The 17845-nt window shown below is 39.8% G+C and overlaps 1 protein-coding gene across 3 annotated transcripts in view; it reads left to right on the top strand.

Moving 5' to 3' along the window:
- The window catches only part of LOC135791337 (uncharacterized), a 157605-nt gene that overhangs the window by 30326 nt on the left and 109434 nt on the right, over positions 1–17845 (top strand). For 2 of the 3 annotated variants that reach the window (XR_010548005.1, XM_065301717.1), the window contains exons 3-5: positions 6662–6700; positions 16300–16438; positions 17315–17433. Coding sequence is in view for 1 of the 3 variants with exons in the window: in XM_065301717.1 (XP_065157789.1) it covers positions 6662–6679 (18 nt within the window). In the remaining 2 variants the exon portion in view is untranslated. Of the gene's footprint in view, positions 1–6661; positions 6701–16299; positions 16439–17314; positions 17449–17845 lie in introns of those variants that run through there. The other variant, XR_010548006.1, reaches the window with a different exon arrangement.

Below are 17845 nucleotides of genomic sequence, written 5' to 3'. Positions count from 1 at the left end.
CGGCTCGTTACCCATTCCACGTGTGTGTTTACCTAGCGATTGCATGAAATAGTTAGGGGTCTACTCGGGAGTCTAGAACACTATGCGAAGAGGGTTAGAGTTGGTTGCAATCGAGGGCGATCGGGTGAAACCCGATGGGATCTGCGTGCGCAACGCATCAATACTGCATCCCGACCACGACCACCCGCCGAGGAAAATTCCAAAATCCAATCTGGGAATAACTTTCAAGGATGAATCAATACTTGGTTACGTCATGAGTGGTTTTATAAATGAAATACGAATGCAAATTATGTAAATTACAATACAAACGCCCAGAGATTTTTTTTGGGCATTTATAACGGTAAACGTCGGATTTTTTCAAGATAATAAATATATTAAGCACTTTACGATCATGGTCAGAGTTTTGACCATGTTGGAATTATGCAAGCTTTTATCGAATATTGAATAACTTAACTTAACTCAACTTTATAGTTGAGTTTAAAAAGCGCCTTATCTAATCTGGAAATATTTTGAAAGTCTTTCCTTGTTGCAGATTATTTCTTTGTTGAATGTATTTGCTGGAAGCTGTAACTCTTTCATTCTTGCGCGATGTTCTATATCTAAATGTCGGCTATTATAAAAGCGACAACGAAACAAGACGACCGCGCATAAATTCGCCCAGCGCTCCCAATTTGCGTAACTCCCGGCTTGCAGTTCGCCGCCCGGCGAAAAGAACGAGGGGTCTCTTTTGTAATTAACTTTTTGTTGAAATTATTATACGCGCTCTCTTGAACTCTCCGGCGCGGCGGCTCTTCACATTATCTCCGCGTGCGCGCCTTCATATCAGCCACTCACACTCAAACTCACACAGCTTGTGTGTTTGTGTGTGTCTGGAGGCGATGAACCTTTTTGTTGATACATGCTCGGCGATGTTCTGTATTCCGAACACGTCGGTTATGAAATTAGGAGGTTTTGGTCGGTCGGCGTTTAATTTTTCGTTTTGCACGTTACACGTGTAGGAATTGCCCCGTGGCAGCGCCGAAATTAAATCCTTTCTGTTCTTTAATAGTTGCTCGACGGACGCGCGATATTTTTGAGAGTGCGGGGCGTATTTTAGTACTTAGCAAACTGGAGCTCGTTTGGCAGGTGCTCGCGCGCGCACCGAGGTCAAACACACACCAAAGGGTTGCATAAATTTCTAATTAACGCCAAGACTTAATTAAAGAACTGTACAAATATGAAACAACGCCGGAATAAAAAACTCGACGCACGGGCGCAATTAATATGCAACTAGATAAAGAAAAAAGTATCCGCTCGGCGTGCTTTGAAATGTTTCTGTCGGCGAAACGGTTTACTTTTTTATCTTTTTTATTCGTGGACATCCAGACGTCATGCTGCGTTTACTTTGTTGCCTGGAATTATCGAAAGATAAACCTGACGCTAATTAATAACTCAAATTGATGCTAATCTGCCGTTGGTTTTTGTTTTTATTCAACCGCCGGCGGAATTTATCCGATTCTTGGGCGTAGCTGTGTTTCCATCTTATTTTCCCGTTGCACAATTATGCGCAGCAAGCGCATAAAGTGTACACATTGCACATTTACTCTGCAAGTTTATGAAAACCGCGTCGCCAAAGTCGCATGAACATTGTCAGAGCGTGCAAACACGAAGGCGCTGAACCAACCTAATGCAAATGATTCAATAAACTATACCGAATTATGAAAACGCTCGCACACACACACTTCTCGCTCTCCTTCGCATTCTTCGGCGGCGTGTGCGATTGGAGCGCGTTGGAGGCAAACACGTCAATTAAGCGGAATTAAATTCGATTCGTATTTGTGCACTCGCCATACTTACGCCGACGTGCCTTCAATAAACTACCAAAGATATGAACAATTGTGAACTGCACGAGACTGGAACGAAGTATAAATACTAGGATCAGACGTCCAAGAGCAAGTTTAACAAGAAATAAACCACGACAAAATCGATATCATGCAAAATGCAAAGTAATGCGTATAATTTCCTTATAAAGCAAACTTGATAATTACTGTGCGTATAATTACTTTCAAGAAATATTACTTATATATGTAATTATTAATTTATTCATTGAGTTTTTAAAAACGTTAAATAAACCATTAACTATATTAACATTTAGCGATCCAATTAATATTCTAATGAGTACCTACGCATTTTTAAACATCCTCAGTTTTAATTTTTGCTTTTAATTGATATAAATTAATTTCTGCGATTTTAAGTATTTATACAGAATATTTATTTAAAAAAAACAACATAAACATCGATTTTTCTTGCTTATAAATAACTGAACCAGTCTTCCCAGCACTTGAACGTACTCTAAATTAATTATGAATTGTGATGATCACACGCACGCAGAGCACACATTACGCATGTTGCTTCTCAGCGCATATTGATTATGATTAGATGGCGGCGGCGATGCTTTGGTTCACTTGGGAATGCCTCGTTGGAGCGTGATTTATTTCCATGCCATGTACATGTTTACCAAGTGAACGTTTTGAAAATATACGCGCGTGAAAATAAACGGGCGTTAAAAGCTCGTGCGCACGAATTCGTAATTGAGCCATTCCATTTGAATCAATAACAAAACGTATTTTACTCGCCGCACACCGGAAAGCCATACCCATACGTAAATGCTAATTGTAATGGGCTGTTTAAAATGCGCACAGACAGGAAATTGTTGTTATTTTGATGTTTTTCGGTGTTTTCATTATAAATATCTGAATTTATTTCGATGTGTTTGGTGGTTGTCCAATGGCCAAGGCCACAGCAGCTAAAAAAACAAACATATCATGCGAAAGTTTTGGAAATACCGCAATTTAGAAATGGATCCAACGCTTCAAGGTTTCTTCATCCATCTTGGCGTTGCGCGGTATTGGCGAGATGAAAAGTTTTCGTTCAGACCCGAAATGCACACACGCTGCTCTCCATACCTTTCCAATTTCTGGCTCGGGGCTTTTATTATTTCGCTCGCCTGCTAGAAAATGCATAGAATTCATAGAATTCCCACGTAGCGCCATTCCATTTGCGAATATCTGTGTGGTTTTTTTTCGTTTTTCATTTTTTTCCACTTTTCTACACTCGCGCTATGGCGAGCATGCAGTCCTCCACTGCGGGGCCAACAACTTGGAAACTTTTCCAATTTTCCGTTCGCAATTTCGCCCCGGCGTGTTGAAAACTTGCTGGTGGCGGCGGGCGTCTCGAGCGTTCATTTCGTTCCATTTCATCTTTTGTATGCGCGCCTTCACAATCTTTTCCATCTTCCGCCGATTTCCATCAACGCAAAAGCATAACACACATATTGGTAGCACGCAAATTGAATCCGGATTTATTCGCGGGGAGCAAACAATGCGGGGTCGACCTCTTGGGTTCTTTTTTTCCCGTCAGGTGATGATGGAATGTCATCAAATTTTCATTCTGTGGTAAAATATGCTGCGTGTTATCTACTTCTTTTTGTATTTCGCAGCGTCTTTAGAAATTCAGTGACATTTAGCACGTTTCATTTGCTTCCATTTGTCTTTATTAATCCGTAATTTACTTTGGCTTCTGTTTGCGCACCACCCCTAATAACATAATACACCCTTCTAACTTTTTCACCTTCATCTTCTTTTTTCGGCTCCGATGGGAGAGATTATATTCCCATCGTCTTATAAATCTAGGGGGAAATATTTTTATATAAAACAAAATGGAAAAGAAGCGCAATTTTAAAAAAATCTAATTTTTGCATATATTTACTTATCTATTAGAAATAATAAAAACAATTGTTGGGCGAATAATACGCCAGTAAAGAATGCGAAACTACGTAACACAGGTAGCGATATGAGCTGGAAATATTCAACGTATGAAGTCTTTAAACAGCCATACGAATGTAAAACCGCTCGTAAACGAAACGTTAAACAACACCATAAAAGAAATAAAGCAAAAGCATGACTGGGGCGACATGAAAAATATCACATCATAAAATCGACTTGCCTTGTACATTTTTTCGCTGCATTTATCAATGACTCGACTAAATTCCTACCTTTTATGTCACCGTTAAAAACAAACGTGAAAAACACAACAATATTCTATTATATTCAATTCAATTCTATAAGATCAATGTCCTTATTATCACATCACGTAAACCAATTGATTTATTTACTGCAATGACGCGCAATAATTGTCATAAATCAATCAATCAGTGACTCTGTTTATATGGTTTGTAGTGTTCATCATGTTTATAACATTCATCTATAACTGTTTGTACTGGTTACTTTAATTAATCAACGATAACTAGCGCAGCTAGTTGTTTTTGCTTGTATATTGATTTTTCATTTAATGGCGGCCAATGCGTAGCAAATAAACGTTAATTGTGTTTTATGACGAGCCACAACACATGACATTTGGATGTTATGATAACAAACTGTGATTTATTCCTGTTGACTTTCATGAACTTTTGATAAATTATTTTTATTTCATTTTATAATAATATTTGCTTCTATACGATAGGTATAATAATATTATTTCTAATTATTCAGATTGTTTCGTGTATTTCATGCTGCGTGATTAATATTCATGCGATTGTTTCAATTGTTTGAACGCATGAATCGCGTGAATGCTCAAAACTTATCATACAGGATCATTAAAATGGCAGGGTTGAATAAAATGATGCGATTCATAACAATCCTGTAGATGTGGTTTAGATAAATTAAACAATTGCCCAATCACAATTGAAGCACAAGCGTATGAATAACAACAGGTTACGGGACGCATGCGGATTGTTTGTTTTCATTATTTGAATGGAAAACACCGAAGAAAACAACGCACGCCGAGCACGACGTACCGTAATTACCAATTAGGGTGGGATCATAAATGCGCGACGTTTCCAAATGGCCGTAAATAATATTTATGAATGCATAATATTAACTTATTTGGTATTTTTTCGACTTTTGTTTGTGGCGATTTGTTTTTTCTGTTAAAGTTAAACTCCTTTAAGAAGAAGATATTATGAATGTCGGGTGTAATTAAAAATTCTCACGTTTTAACGAAATTATAATTTTATATTAATTGCAAAACGTGGGCCGCGCACGGAACATATCTCGCATTTATAATTGTTCTTTGCGAGAGTCGGGGCGTCATTTTCGCTAATTGCGTACGTGATGCGCCATATTTTTAACGTCCCCAGCCGGCCCAACAAAATAAAACGCAAAGGGTTATACGACATTATCAAATTTGTTAATTGGCCTTCTGCCTCCTGCGCAGAAGGGCCAGAAACTTTGTAAATTTACGATGACTTTATTTGGGTATAGCCCCGGTTACAATTCGCAGGAATATAATCAAAATAATAAAGTAAGTAAGTTGCTTTTTTTCGGTGACGTTTTGCAATATTCATAAGTTAGACTTGGAGTAAAGTCACGTGCGCCGGATGCGTCCCAAGACGAACAAAAGCGCACACATTGAGAAATAACGAAAATATGAAGCTGTGGAAAAGATGAGAATGCTGTGGTCGTGGATTTCGAAAACTATTGCAAACTAAAGCAATGACTTTGGGTCCAGAATCCCGTTAGATTCCCCGATTCCGAACCGCAAACTATGACGGAAGGCAGAAGCGATCGGCAAGTGGCAGCACGCAGTGTCATAAATAAACCCTCGCCCGCTGCGATGGCAGCAATCCGTTGATTCTTTCGAATTTTCGACGCTGCGGACGGGCAAAAAGCGAGGCGAACAAAAACTGGTCACTGTGGCGTCACAGCCCTTTGTGTATTTATGGAATCGATATTGGAATATTGTGCAACAGCAGCCAGCAATACAAAAAATACAATATTGTTTCTTTCTTCATCTGGGGTGTAGTGGGTTAAGGCAATAGAGTCACTTGTAGCAACTGTTATGTAAAACTAACTGTTACCATGGTGCATTACTTTAATTTCTTCACATTTAAACTCAGGCAGCATACTTTTCTGAACAAACAAGAACAATGCACAATGCAGATGCCGATCGTGACATTTTCCGAGTCAGACAAAGCAATTAATCTCACAATGCTGTTGGTAAAAGGCTTGTCTAATTGTGAGCAAGGTATTAGAAGAAAACTATTCCTGTCCTTTCTGTGCGCTGTCCCGGGAAGCCGGAGGAATTAGACAATTGCAATGAAGCGCAAAGGCAATGAATTGCACGTAATTCTCGCCCGAGTTGATACTGCCAACATTCCAGCGACATCGGAATATCAAGGCATTGAGATAAACGAGTCCCCGGGTCCCCAGGACTGCAACGGACGCATTGCATCAAATGTTGCTCTTTTTATTGAAACGGGTGCCGGCTGTCGCCAAGCAAGATGCGCGCGCGGAAAAACGAGCAAACGAATTAATACCCAGAGCGTCGGGGAGCTGGAAGAATGCAGTCGATGTAATTTTAGCAATTCGTGACTGCAGTGGATAGACTGTGGACAAGGCGACATCAGACATCATGGCCAATGCACTCATGAGATTCGGCTGTGGTTTTTATTTTTAGCAACGCGAGAATAAACTCAAACACACTTTACACTCACACATGTACCACGTGGTGTGGTTATATTAATATAACCTCAAATGCATTACGTAAAAAATTACATATTCAGTGTGCTGACAGATTTTCAGCTTAAACGTTCATTTGACTAAAAGTGTTTTAATTGTTTCAGAATCAAATTGATCTATGACATCAAAAATTACTTCATTTGGTGAGTTTTTTTTAGTATTTTTTATGTTTTAGTTGTGTAAATGTAACTTAAGTCGCTTTTAAATGAAGTTGAACAAATCGCAGGTACTTTTGTTGTTTCCGCTTAAATGTGTGAGTGTGTACGCTAGCAGAAGTGTGTTAACTTTCGATAATAATAATCGCCATAATAAAATGAGTTTACGAGCGCGTAAACGTACTACCGTACTACCGAAACATGACATAAAACGCACACTAAACTTCTCGCCATCACGACCCACCGGTATGTGGTGTGTCTCTTCATTCATCAATTCTCTACACTTGGAGGTCAATTGAATCAGCCGCGTGCATTCAGAGGTCATCTGATCAATTGCCGCTTTCCGGTTCCGCGTAAAAATGGACCACATTTACAAATTGCGTATACATAGTGGCAACGCTCGTAAAAATGGCGTAAACGACGCAATAAACGCAGAGCGATGACGAAATAATAAAACGTCGTTTGTCGCCCGGGCGCGTCCGTGAAGGAGTGCGTCGGTTTTTGCGGCAGGTCAGGGACGCGTTCCTCGGGTCGTAAAAGCACTGCTTGTGGCTGGCGAATTCAGGACATTTTCGCACCCACCTTGTGCGTGTGTGATGTATATGTATACTAAACGCGTATAGTATTAGTCATAATTTTATGACAGGATCATAAAAATGATCGTATAAATCAGCTGGGTGGCTGAAACACAACAAACCGGCGGAGTGTTTAATGACATAACGGAAAACAACGCTGGAATTCGTTCTTTACGCGATTAGAACGCATGACCAGTGAGCATGCGTTTACTATGCCAATTGTACGGATGTGAGGAATATTGAAAGTTTCGGTATGCCATGCGACTCTCGCTCGTCTCGGCTACCGTCTACCGTCGAAAGTGTACCGCGTTTCATTGACTCTTAAAACTTTACGACGCATAAAAGTAACCGTTTATGGGGCAATTCCGAGCTACTAGATCCACAATCAATCTCTTTTGTGCACACACACTGTGCCACCCGCGATTTATACCGCTTCTTACATGTGTAATTCGTTGTCTGTCTCTCGACGCCACTTAACAACCTACAACTTACCGTTTAATGTTTACGGCCGATGTGCGAAACATGCGATCATCACTGGATGATCATCTCGCATGAATGAAACGCAGGATGCAGGCTGGTAATATAAATGGCCACATAAAATGGCTATTAACACCTGTTTTATGTCGATTAGTGATGAATGTGCCCATTTTCATAACCGCGCATGCGCGTTGAATTATGCAGGCGGATATGACTATCGCGTTTGGGTTTGAGTGTTAATATTGCTAATTAAGTCGAGTTTTAATTTTAAAACGGTTAATTAAGCCGACGTTACGGCCCCGCGTTCCTATACTGTATCTAGATCATTTCTAATGAATTATGTAGGCATGTAGTCAAGTGGAAGGTCGTTAGACATGGCGTTGTATGATCTCAGAGGTCTACATGACCTTCCTGTGATATTTTCAATGGTTTTACGTATCAAAAAACTAAAATTTAGATCGAATGCCTAAAATACTAGTTGGATGTGTGATGCTGGCGCAGCATCAGATCCGTCGAAATGGCAGTGCGTCGACGTGGTGATGAAGCTCCCACCATCTTGGGCACATTGGCTCGGAGCCAACCGGCACCGAGATCAAGGTCGTTCATCTCAAATTCGGGCACGGCCCAAAACATGATGGCTTCCAGCAATGCGCCCCACTCATTGGCGCAGCACCCTCAGTGGGGTCGTGCCTGCGGGCCATAAATTATGTAAAGTCGGCGGGAGGCATGATGGCCGCACACCCGCTGCGCCAATCCCAAGCTGGAGCTTTTACTCCGGTGGGGCTCTACGGCCATAATTGTTCCTGCAGCCGCACGCACTCTCACAGTTTGGCTAACTTCCGTTAGATGGCTCCGCAAAACCACCACGGAGCTTTTCCAGTCGCCATATGCATAAAAGCACATACTCTGCATTTATTCACTAAAAAAAATTCGCCCCAGAGCAAAAATTTCAATGACAGATTAGGATTTACGATCAATTAGCGGTGAGATAATGAAGTCGGCGCTACAGTGAAAGCAGGAAAAAGCTTAATAGAGACGAATAAATAAAACGGGCCATTATATCACGGCCGCACGGCCTCGGATTGTGTTGGTCTGGGCTCTCAGGTCGAAGCCTTCGTGCATGCGACACGCCGCGCGCCGCATTTATAAACTAACCAAGAATAGCATTTCATTTTTATCTACGACCGCGCTATTGGATACGCCGCACACCTATATGCGGCGGCACATTTACATAATCCCCGGTGCCCCGGGTAGGTGAGACCCGTATCGGGTATGAAGCGGCGATAAATTACGTCGAAAGTGCTAGAAACGTAAAGTGCGCGCATGTGGAGTACTTTGCTCTATTGGTTTTCGGGCGTTCGGGGCTTGCACCAACGTTTGCCGCATGATTGCAGGTTCTCGCCTCGTTCTACGAATCTATTTTTAATGCGATACCATAGTAAATCTTTCTTTTACCACGCGCGCAGAGGACAAACCTTTAAAAAATCACTACCAATCAAAATATTTTAATATTTACCTTCCAATGTCGTTTTGTGCAAATATTATTGTTGTAATATGGCATCCCAGTGCGTAGCTAACTATGCATGAAAGTAAAACTAATGTTTGTCGGTACGTTCCACATTCAAATGCTAACAACACCATAAACTGTGCAATTTTATTCTGCTGCTTTCTTTCGTGCAATGCTTATTGTCATAATCGCATCCGCCGACAATAATTGCGATTTGCTCAAGCCACAGCATGAATAAATTAGATTATCATGTGACTATGAGTACACATGTAGATTTTCCACTGATATAAGAGATGTTGGGATGTTTGAATGCAAAATATTATTTTGTAATTGTAGAATTACGCATAGGGACACCAAATATTTCTTTAAAACTATTTATATTTAAATAATTTGATTTTGGTTGTGTTTGGCAACCCTATAAACAGCAAAAACTTGTTGTTATCGTTGTTGTTCTTGTTGGTGCGTCCAAATTGCATTTGCGGCATGTCGCGTCCATGCATATGGCATGCACGAATGGGCATGAAGCCCCGCCGTCGTAAGTGCACTTGGTCGTCATTAACGTTAGACGTAACAGTGTAATTCAATAAACATAAACGGTTTACGGTCCACCGGGCGGTGGAAGACCGCTGGCTCTGCAGTCTGCTGCGACAACTTTCCGCATAAATAAATATGTCTGTACTTACCTTGGCGTAGCACAGACGAGCACGCAAATCTAATCGAATTGCGCATTGTCTCGTCTATAATTCAATTGTCTCGCTGGCGTTCGATGAATGACTCATCATTACTCTTACATGCGTGAAAAATATTGTTAAAAGCAAAAGAATCAAAGATTAATTCTAAATTTCTGCTTATTTATCAATTATTTTGCAAAATTTTCTTAACAAGTGAGTGAAATGTGTTGGGAACCACCTGGAGTGTAGAGAAAAATGCATTAAAATATTCAGTTACTAGTGTTACCACCATTTAATGCAAATCCAGGATTAGTGTGGAGCATTTGATGTAAATTACGCAAACAGCTCGAAAGTGTTGCATTAAATTACGCGTTGCGTTCCTTTCGCGTGCACTCGCTGCAGAGAGCGATAAGATAAGAAAGCGCGCAAATTAATGCTCGCGCCCAGCCAATCTGAAACGATCTGAGACCCGGCGTGTGTTGCTGCGAAAAAATCCCTCGGAATAATGCAGTCAAATCCACAGCGCAAGCCTTTCTGGAGAGAAAAAGGTAGAAAAAAAGCAAAAGTAATGCACGCACCGAGCAATAAAATCGTCGGTTTTATGTTGATAATGCACTCGTTACCCGAACCTTTTACTTGGCGTCTTTTACGTGGATTTTACCTTTGCGCGCAGACCAAAGACGCCGAGCGTTTCTGAAGCGAAACGAAGATCATTTTGCAATAAATTTTATTAATCATTTATTCCCGCTTGAAAAACGAAGACTCCGTCGGCAGTCGGATGAGTTTAATGAATGCGTACGGTGAGACTCGGCCCGAAACGCTGAGCGTGCTGGTCAACTCGCCATAATCTTCATGCACACTACAAAAAAGAACACAACAACGTATTGAGTAAAAGAAATAACAAGAAGACGCGGTCACAATGCGATGATCGTTAAGTATCCAAGTTATTGGAGATTATAACGTAATTTACGGCCGCAGTGTTCATTTGTCCAAGGCAGTAATAAGAAAAAAATCATCAACATTCATTGATCTAAATATTTAAATAAATTAAAAGCAATTTTTTCGCTCAGAAAACAAGGCATCAGACACTTTTTGGTTGGTTTTGTAAAAAACTTGTTTAGACCAGTTTATCTTGTCTAATCCCGTGTGAATTGACGGATGGCAATCACATTACCACCTTCCTTCCGTCCGTCTGTACCCGGAAAAGTGTTCCGACATGTCGTTTGGCGCACATTGTTGTGCGCGAACACGCAATCGCATCACACGTTATGTGCGCTTCTATCTTCTTCAATTGCGGCAAATTTAGGCTTCAATGGCGGGCGGGAAGGTATGAAGCATGGACACGTCCCAGATGAATGTCGGACGGAAAATACTATTGCAATTTCCTCGCTGCAATCGCGTGCAGATTGCTTGTTGTAAGACTCTGGAGAAATTCAACTACATACGAGCATATGGGGTGAGGGTAAGAGTAATACGCCGAAACAAAATGGAATGGAATGCAATATGCTACAATACAAGACGTGTGATGTGTGTGATGTGTGAGAAATGTCTTAAAATGTAACACAGTTTATAATTTAACTTGCGCCACATCTAATTGGTTTAGTTTCGCTGTGAAAGTGTCGCTTTTATGTGTAGTAAATCTATTTCTTGATTTTATTGTTTAGTGCCTTGATTGTCTTGTAAATTTCCGGCTGCGGTAAACACGTGATGGTTTATTCTCAGCGCTGAGAAGCGGGACCTGAAATAAAACAAAATAAAACATAAACGCTCACATAATGACGTCTCAATTGGACAATAATGGTAATAACAATAACCGTAATGTGGTAATATAATAACCGCATGCGTGTGTCCACAATAAAAATCTAAATAATAAATAAAAAAGGGAATAAAACGCCGGCGTCGATATATATTTATATGAATGTATTGTATTTTTTTATGCGCGGATATTTTTGAAGCTCATTCAGTATTTATTCGTTTTTACAGTGTGTTTATGACGGAACAATTCAGCGTTTGTTTAATTTTTAAACAGTTTCCGTTGTTGAGTTATCTGTTTAGATGATCCGGTCCACCGGGGAGAAACAAATAACAAGGATCAGTATAATATATAAGACACATTCTAGAAATAAGTGGAAAGTCTTCCGGCAGCGCAAATTTCCTCCACCCCGAATATACACAAGGGTCGTATAGTTCTAGTTCCACTTTCGGATCTTTGGGCATCGACCAGCAATGTGTCTGTCGCCTTTCTCGCTTCCTCGTTTTGTTTGCCGCCCCTGAGAGCACAGGGGAACTCAACTCGTCTTGCAGAGTTTCGCTCCCTCGCGTCGCGTTTTGCGTTCCGTTCCGTTCCGGGCACGCCGCACCGCAGACCCGCAGACGTGGCCTGACGACGTCGTAAACTCGACGAAATACTGGCGCTGGCTACCGGTTCAGACCGGCGGTCTCCTGCCCCCGGCTGCCAGTTTCCACTTTCTGCGCGCACACAAGACCAAAGCGGCTGGAGGAGAAAAAAGCGCCCGCGCGCGCGTCGCATAAAGTTATACTTTTTATATAAAGCGTCATGCTCGGATCGGCGCTGGGAATTACACCTGCACCTAGATGGCAAATAATTTACGAATTTTAGTGGCGAATCGAGCGCGCACACCCATCTCCGCCATGTTGCAGCAAGGGCATTCACCATTACATCAACTGCAACAAACAAAAAATTACAAATTTTTACATTGATTTCTTTTGAAGTCAAAAAACGTGTAAAAGGGATGTTTAACCCTTAAAATATAAAACTTTCACTTTGTGCTTGTAGTTAACAGGAATTTTGTGTCGCGTTGTAAAGTTTATTACTTTTTATTGATTCCGCTTCATTGTTACTTGTGTAACCCTTTCATTTTCAACCCTTTTTACTTTTCTTAGTATTTCACATGCTGTTAGTGTAGAAAAAGGGTTAAAAACGTTTTCTACAAACGAAGAGAAAGTTTTAATTCCAAGCGCATGCAATATAAACGTCTTTTCTTCAGTTTGCGCCATCCATCCTAAAATTCTTGTGCAATTGCAATTCGTACAATTCGGGTAAATGTACAACACTCGACGGCAAGTGTATACAAGCACAAGATGTGGCATTACGAATGTAGCAAATGTTTCTCGTTTTGTACAAATTGCTGCGCACGAAATGAATTTATTTGTACAAGGCTGTCACTTGCACCACTTTCCAACAACAAGGGAGGCAGTTGTTGCTCAAACATACAAAATCTAGATCTTCAGTTACATTTTTGGAAAAGGGAAAGTCCAAATCCATTGCGTTTCTTACATCTCCACTCGTGGAATTGTTTCTCTGGGGCCTCACCTGTCGAGGGTTCAAGATATACACGACAATCTATAGATGCATGAAGCTGGGGGAGGACTGTTCATTTACTTTTCCATTTCCATTTCGTTTCTCTGCTTGCTGTTCCCGCATTGGAAGCTGTTTAGATGGGAGCAGGTTGTCTTGGAAATTGTTGCCGCGCAAAGGGTGTCTGCTCCCTTTAATTTCGCACCCGCTCGTTTTTTCCCGGACTCGGCTCGAGTCGAGTGAGATATTGCTACGTTTCGACATTGGGTTCGACGCGCACTGCTGGGAATCGCCGGAATTGCGTTGTTGTGTTTCTCCCCAAGAAAAAAAAAACGGAGAAAAAAGTGTGAAGCAAAAGGTCAAAAGCATCCGAATGAGACTACTTGGTTCGTGCGACGACGAGTGTCAGGACTGCAAAGAGTAGGAAATTTGTCGGAATTTGCAATTTTGCAAAACGTGTACCGCATGCAAAATGTTTTCGTTTTTTTTTTTTGTTGTGTTTCATTGGGTTTTGAACTCTGTAGCTGTTGACATTTTGGTGAAATATTTAAATGGCAATTTTCTTGTGTTTTGGGTTTCTTTACATGCGTGGAATGCAAATTGTTGACTTGCGTTACAAAACCGCAAAAATTATTTCAAATATTTTCACTCTCATTACGAAAAATACTGAAAATAATTTACATTCGCACGTATAGCACAATCACAAATTACAATCACCATTGAATTTAAATAACGAATTTTGTTTAACTGCAAATTTAATGTAATTCGATTTATTAGCCAGTTTCGACGTAAATATTTAAATGCAAACAAGCATATGAACAGTATTTGGTTTTATATTGAATTTATGCATAGATTTCGGCCCCGGAATGGCGCACATGTCCATTGATTGCATTTCATTTCCTCGCGTTTCGTTTTTCGCATGGTGTGGTCGATTTTTGTTCGATTTTCATTTTTACCGCCGTCGATGCGACTGCAATTCGGCCATCATGCAATTGCGCAGCAGCCCGCTATGAAATACGCAAAGCTCGGTTTGAAAGCGCCGGCAGAGACGATATCAACACGCGCAGCGTACACCTATGAGCATAGAGGCCATTCCGGCGCGTCGGAGCCGGTGTCACATATCCTATGGATTTTATTCTTTTCCATTTGGTGATGCTACGGCCAGCAAAACGCAGAAATTGCAATTGATGTTGGAAAATTTGCATTGCTAAATTGAAAACGCCGCATTTATTTGCATAACAAAATTGGAAATTTATAAAACGTTCTAACTTCATATTTAAATTGTGTTAATAATCAGTTGTTTGGGTTTCAGTGACAGTCGAGATAAAAACAGACGCAGCGCGGATTAATCAATATCCATGTCTATAAATAACACCAGCGGGTGTACGAAATGGAAGCTAACGTGCGCACAGTTTCCAATTTCACATTTCAAATCAATGGCCGTATCAGTTTCACATGAATGCACAATATGCCATCACAACATTGCATGTCCACGAATTAAACTCAGTCTCCACCACGAACTAATTTACTAAGCAGTGCACTACAGTAAATTCTCGTTTAACATTTGAACTTTGAATAACAGACGTTCTATGCGCTTTGATGGAAAACGTAATCTTGATACTCGAATATGAATCCACAAGCGGAATTCTAGCGGAAGAAATTAATTGGTTATTTTTCTGATTTCATTATGTTTTCATTCTCGTTCATTTTATTCATGAATAAATTGTATTCTTTGCTTTGATTAAATTCATTGTTTGCTCTGTATAAGCTTTTTGTTTAGCTTTGACGTCATGTGATGCATGAATTTAAAATGTTCATTCATTTATTCCTTTGATACTCAAGTTAATCAGTTATATATTAAGCAATTAATATTTTTACGATTGGAATAATTTTACGAGGTACAAATTAACTTCCAATTTAGTTCGCAAAGCAAATCCTGTGATCGTTGTGTTTCGTGTCAGGAACTGTTTGGAAATGGTTGAGGATGGTTATGCACATTGAACCTCCCTCGTATCGCTACTGATGCATCTAGACAAGCTAACCTCGACTCAAAATGAGATTAGTACCCCACAGCACGAAGCTCCCTGTTCGCAAACACCCGACTTTCACGATGTCTCCTATCACCCCGCCCGCGCGCAACAATAGCGCCGGTCGCCATGCGAGTTCTTTCATTTCGCGATTTCCCCCATCGGCGATCTGCTCGAAATGAACCCACACACCAGCAGTTGTTCACAACGTGAGCAGCTTGATTCTTCAACATTACGAAACTTGTTTTCATTTACTTTTGCGCTGAAAAGGTCTTGTTAGAATTTTGTTTTGTTCCCGCTTGGAATTTTCTTATTCCTCTGCAAAAACACCAGCACATACGAATGTTGTGTGAGAGTTGTTTCATTAGAAACATGGTGTTTTTCTTTACTTGTTCACTGCGACGGTGTTTCTTGGGATATAACGCGGGGCACGTTTGTCGTTTCTATTTTCTTGCTATGGAGGCACGTATCGCGTTGGATCGTACCAGTCTGCGCTGATAACGAGCGCAAGGTAATGACGACAAATGGAATTGCGTCTGCCTGAACCATTTCGCCCTTGGACACGATGTTAACTCGCTTAGATTTTGAACAAAACAATTTCTCAAAATTTAGAAAAATATAACAATTTATACTAAGAAAATAAATTCACAGGCTTTTCGTTAATAGTTTAAACAACCTCGTTTATTATCCTTCAATATGTTTAATTATTTCGACCATATTTCTTTGATTTTTTCATTCATCGTCTACGTAGTCTAAGTCAAACATTAACGTTAACTTCAGTTTGAAAATTACCATCTGTTATTCGAGATTACTTCATCTTCTTTGAGCATACCGTCTCACGAATCCGTTGCTTATAGATTGTGTTAGTCATAAATAATTGTTACGTAATTGCCATAAAATTAGAAATACGCCGCAGTGAGGACGTAATACTGCGTAAATTAATTTTAAAAATCAATTTTATTCATTTTTTGAGTATTTAAATATAATTTTGTATGTTTTAATCTGTTTCAGATCAAATATGGAGTAAAACAACATGATGCGCACTGAACACGTGACCTGAGGCAGGGGGTATTGTTAAATAACGTAACAATAACGATTTAATTTAAAAATTACGAATTATTAAACAACCTGGACGTTTTTAATTAATTTGGTGAGTTGAAGATATTTTAAATAAGTGTTTGATGTTGTGCTTTTTGCAAATACCTTGCAGAACATTAATATCTATTTTTATGTTGATAAGAAATAACTACACAGGTACAACCTGCCTATATACTGCATAATAGCAAAGTCTAACGATTAAAATAAGCCATTTAAAGGTGCAAACTGCAATAGTCAATGCAATAGCAAGCAATTCACATTCCCGTTTGTACTTTGAATTTTTGAGTTTGGTGCCGTTATCGATTTGGCGCTGTCACAATAAAAATAGACCATAACTATAAAAACAAGCACACATAAAACACATAACTCCAACTCGTGGAGAAACGTGGTAATGTGCCCTTGAAATACATTGATTTATTAAAACTTGAACACATGCGCATTTTTATCACACGAATATTTTCGAAACGGTTTTTTCACGTCATTAGAGATACATTTCAAGTAAAACTAAAGCGCTGATAACAGCACATAAACAATAAAATAGATCATAAAATGTAAGATAGGATCAGCGTGGGTGTTTATCTGGTTTTCTCTTGCATTTAATTTAGCATTATTTACTGTCATGTTTAATATTCCAGACGCACTACGTCTGCGCGGCAGGTCTAACACGAGTAACACGTTCTTGCAATTTTACATTACCATATGCCACACATGTTTTCCTGCAAACACGTAAAGTCAAGAACAATGTGATGAAAAAGACATCTTGGTCATTTATATTTTATTTTTTGCTTTCTTTGATTTCCATTAACATTTCTTCTGTTATTTCTTCTTTTTGCCAAGTTAGTACGTGCTAATAATGCTAATAATAGCCATGAAAATTAATAACGCTGAAGATTGTATTCTTGGTTTGATTATATTGTATTAATTTCAGTTTTTCCGCATCGACACCACATCCAAAGCACGCGTTAAATTACACGCAGTAAACTAATTTTATTATTGTCGTCGGAGATCTAATGCGGAGTTTAGGTGGGCCGTAAACGTAATAATAAAGTAGGTTGTACTTCACTTGCGTAGTTAACTTTATATCTTGTAAACACACCTCACAAATGCACGTCATATCACACTCAAGTGAGGGTCACGCGAGAATGCATCTTGTAATTACAATTTAATTTTATTTTTTCTATTGCAAAGCCTACAATACTAGTTCATTGAGAACTTTGTTCTTGGTAGTTTTTTCACCACACCAATAAAAAGAACAACAAAGGGTTCCACAGTGTGAGTTCCGTGGTAGTACAATAAAAGTTTAATGGGTCCCAGTTAACGGTTTCCGAATGAATCGAGCTCGTAAATCGTAAATCAAACACACAGCGCTAGTACTTACGAACCTCTTCTCTTCTACATTTTGTACAAAAATTCAGCTACTGGTTATTGTGGTATTTTTGTTTTTAGTCCGAAAAATTTT

Source organism: Atheta coriaria, unplaced genomic scaffold, assembly GCF_025399875.1.
Source record: "Atheta coriaria isolate IRGN ID8LTWV9N9 unplaced genomic scaffold, Caltech_Dcor_3.1 hic_scaffold_4_pilon, whole genome shotgun sequence".
Classification (NCBI taxonomy): Eukaryota; Metazoa; Arthropoda; class Insecta; order Coleoptera; family Staphylinidae; genus Dalotia; species Dalotia coriaria.
Note: the sequence above shows the minus strand (reverse complement) of the source record. Positions and strands in the feature narration are given on the sequence as shown.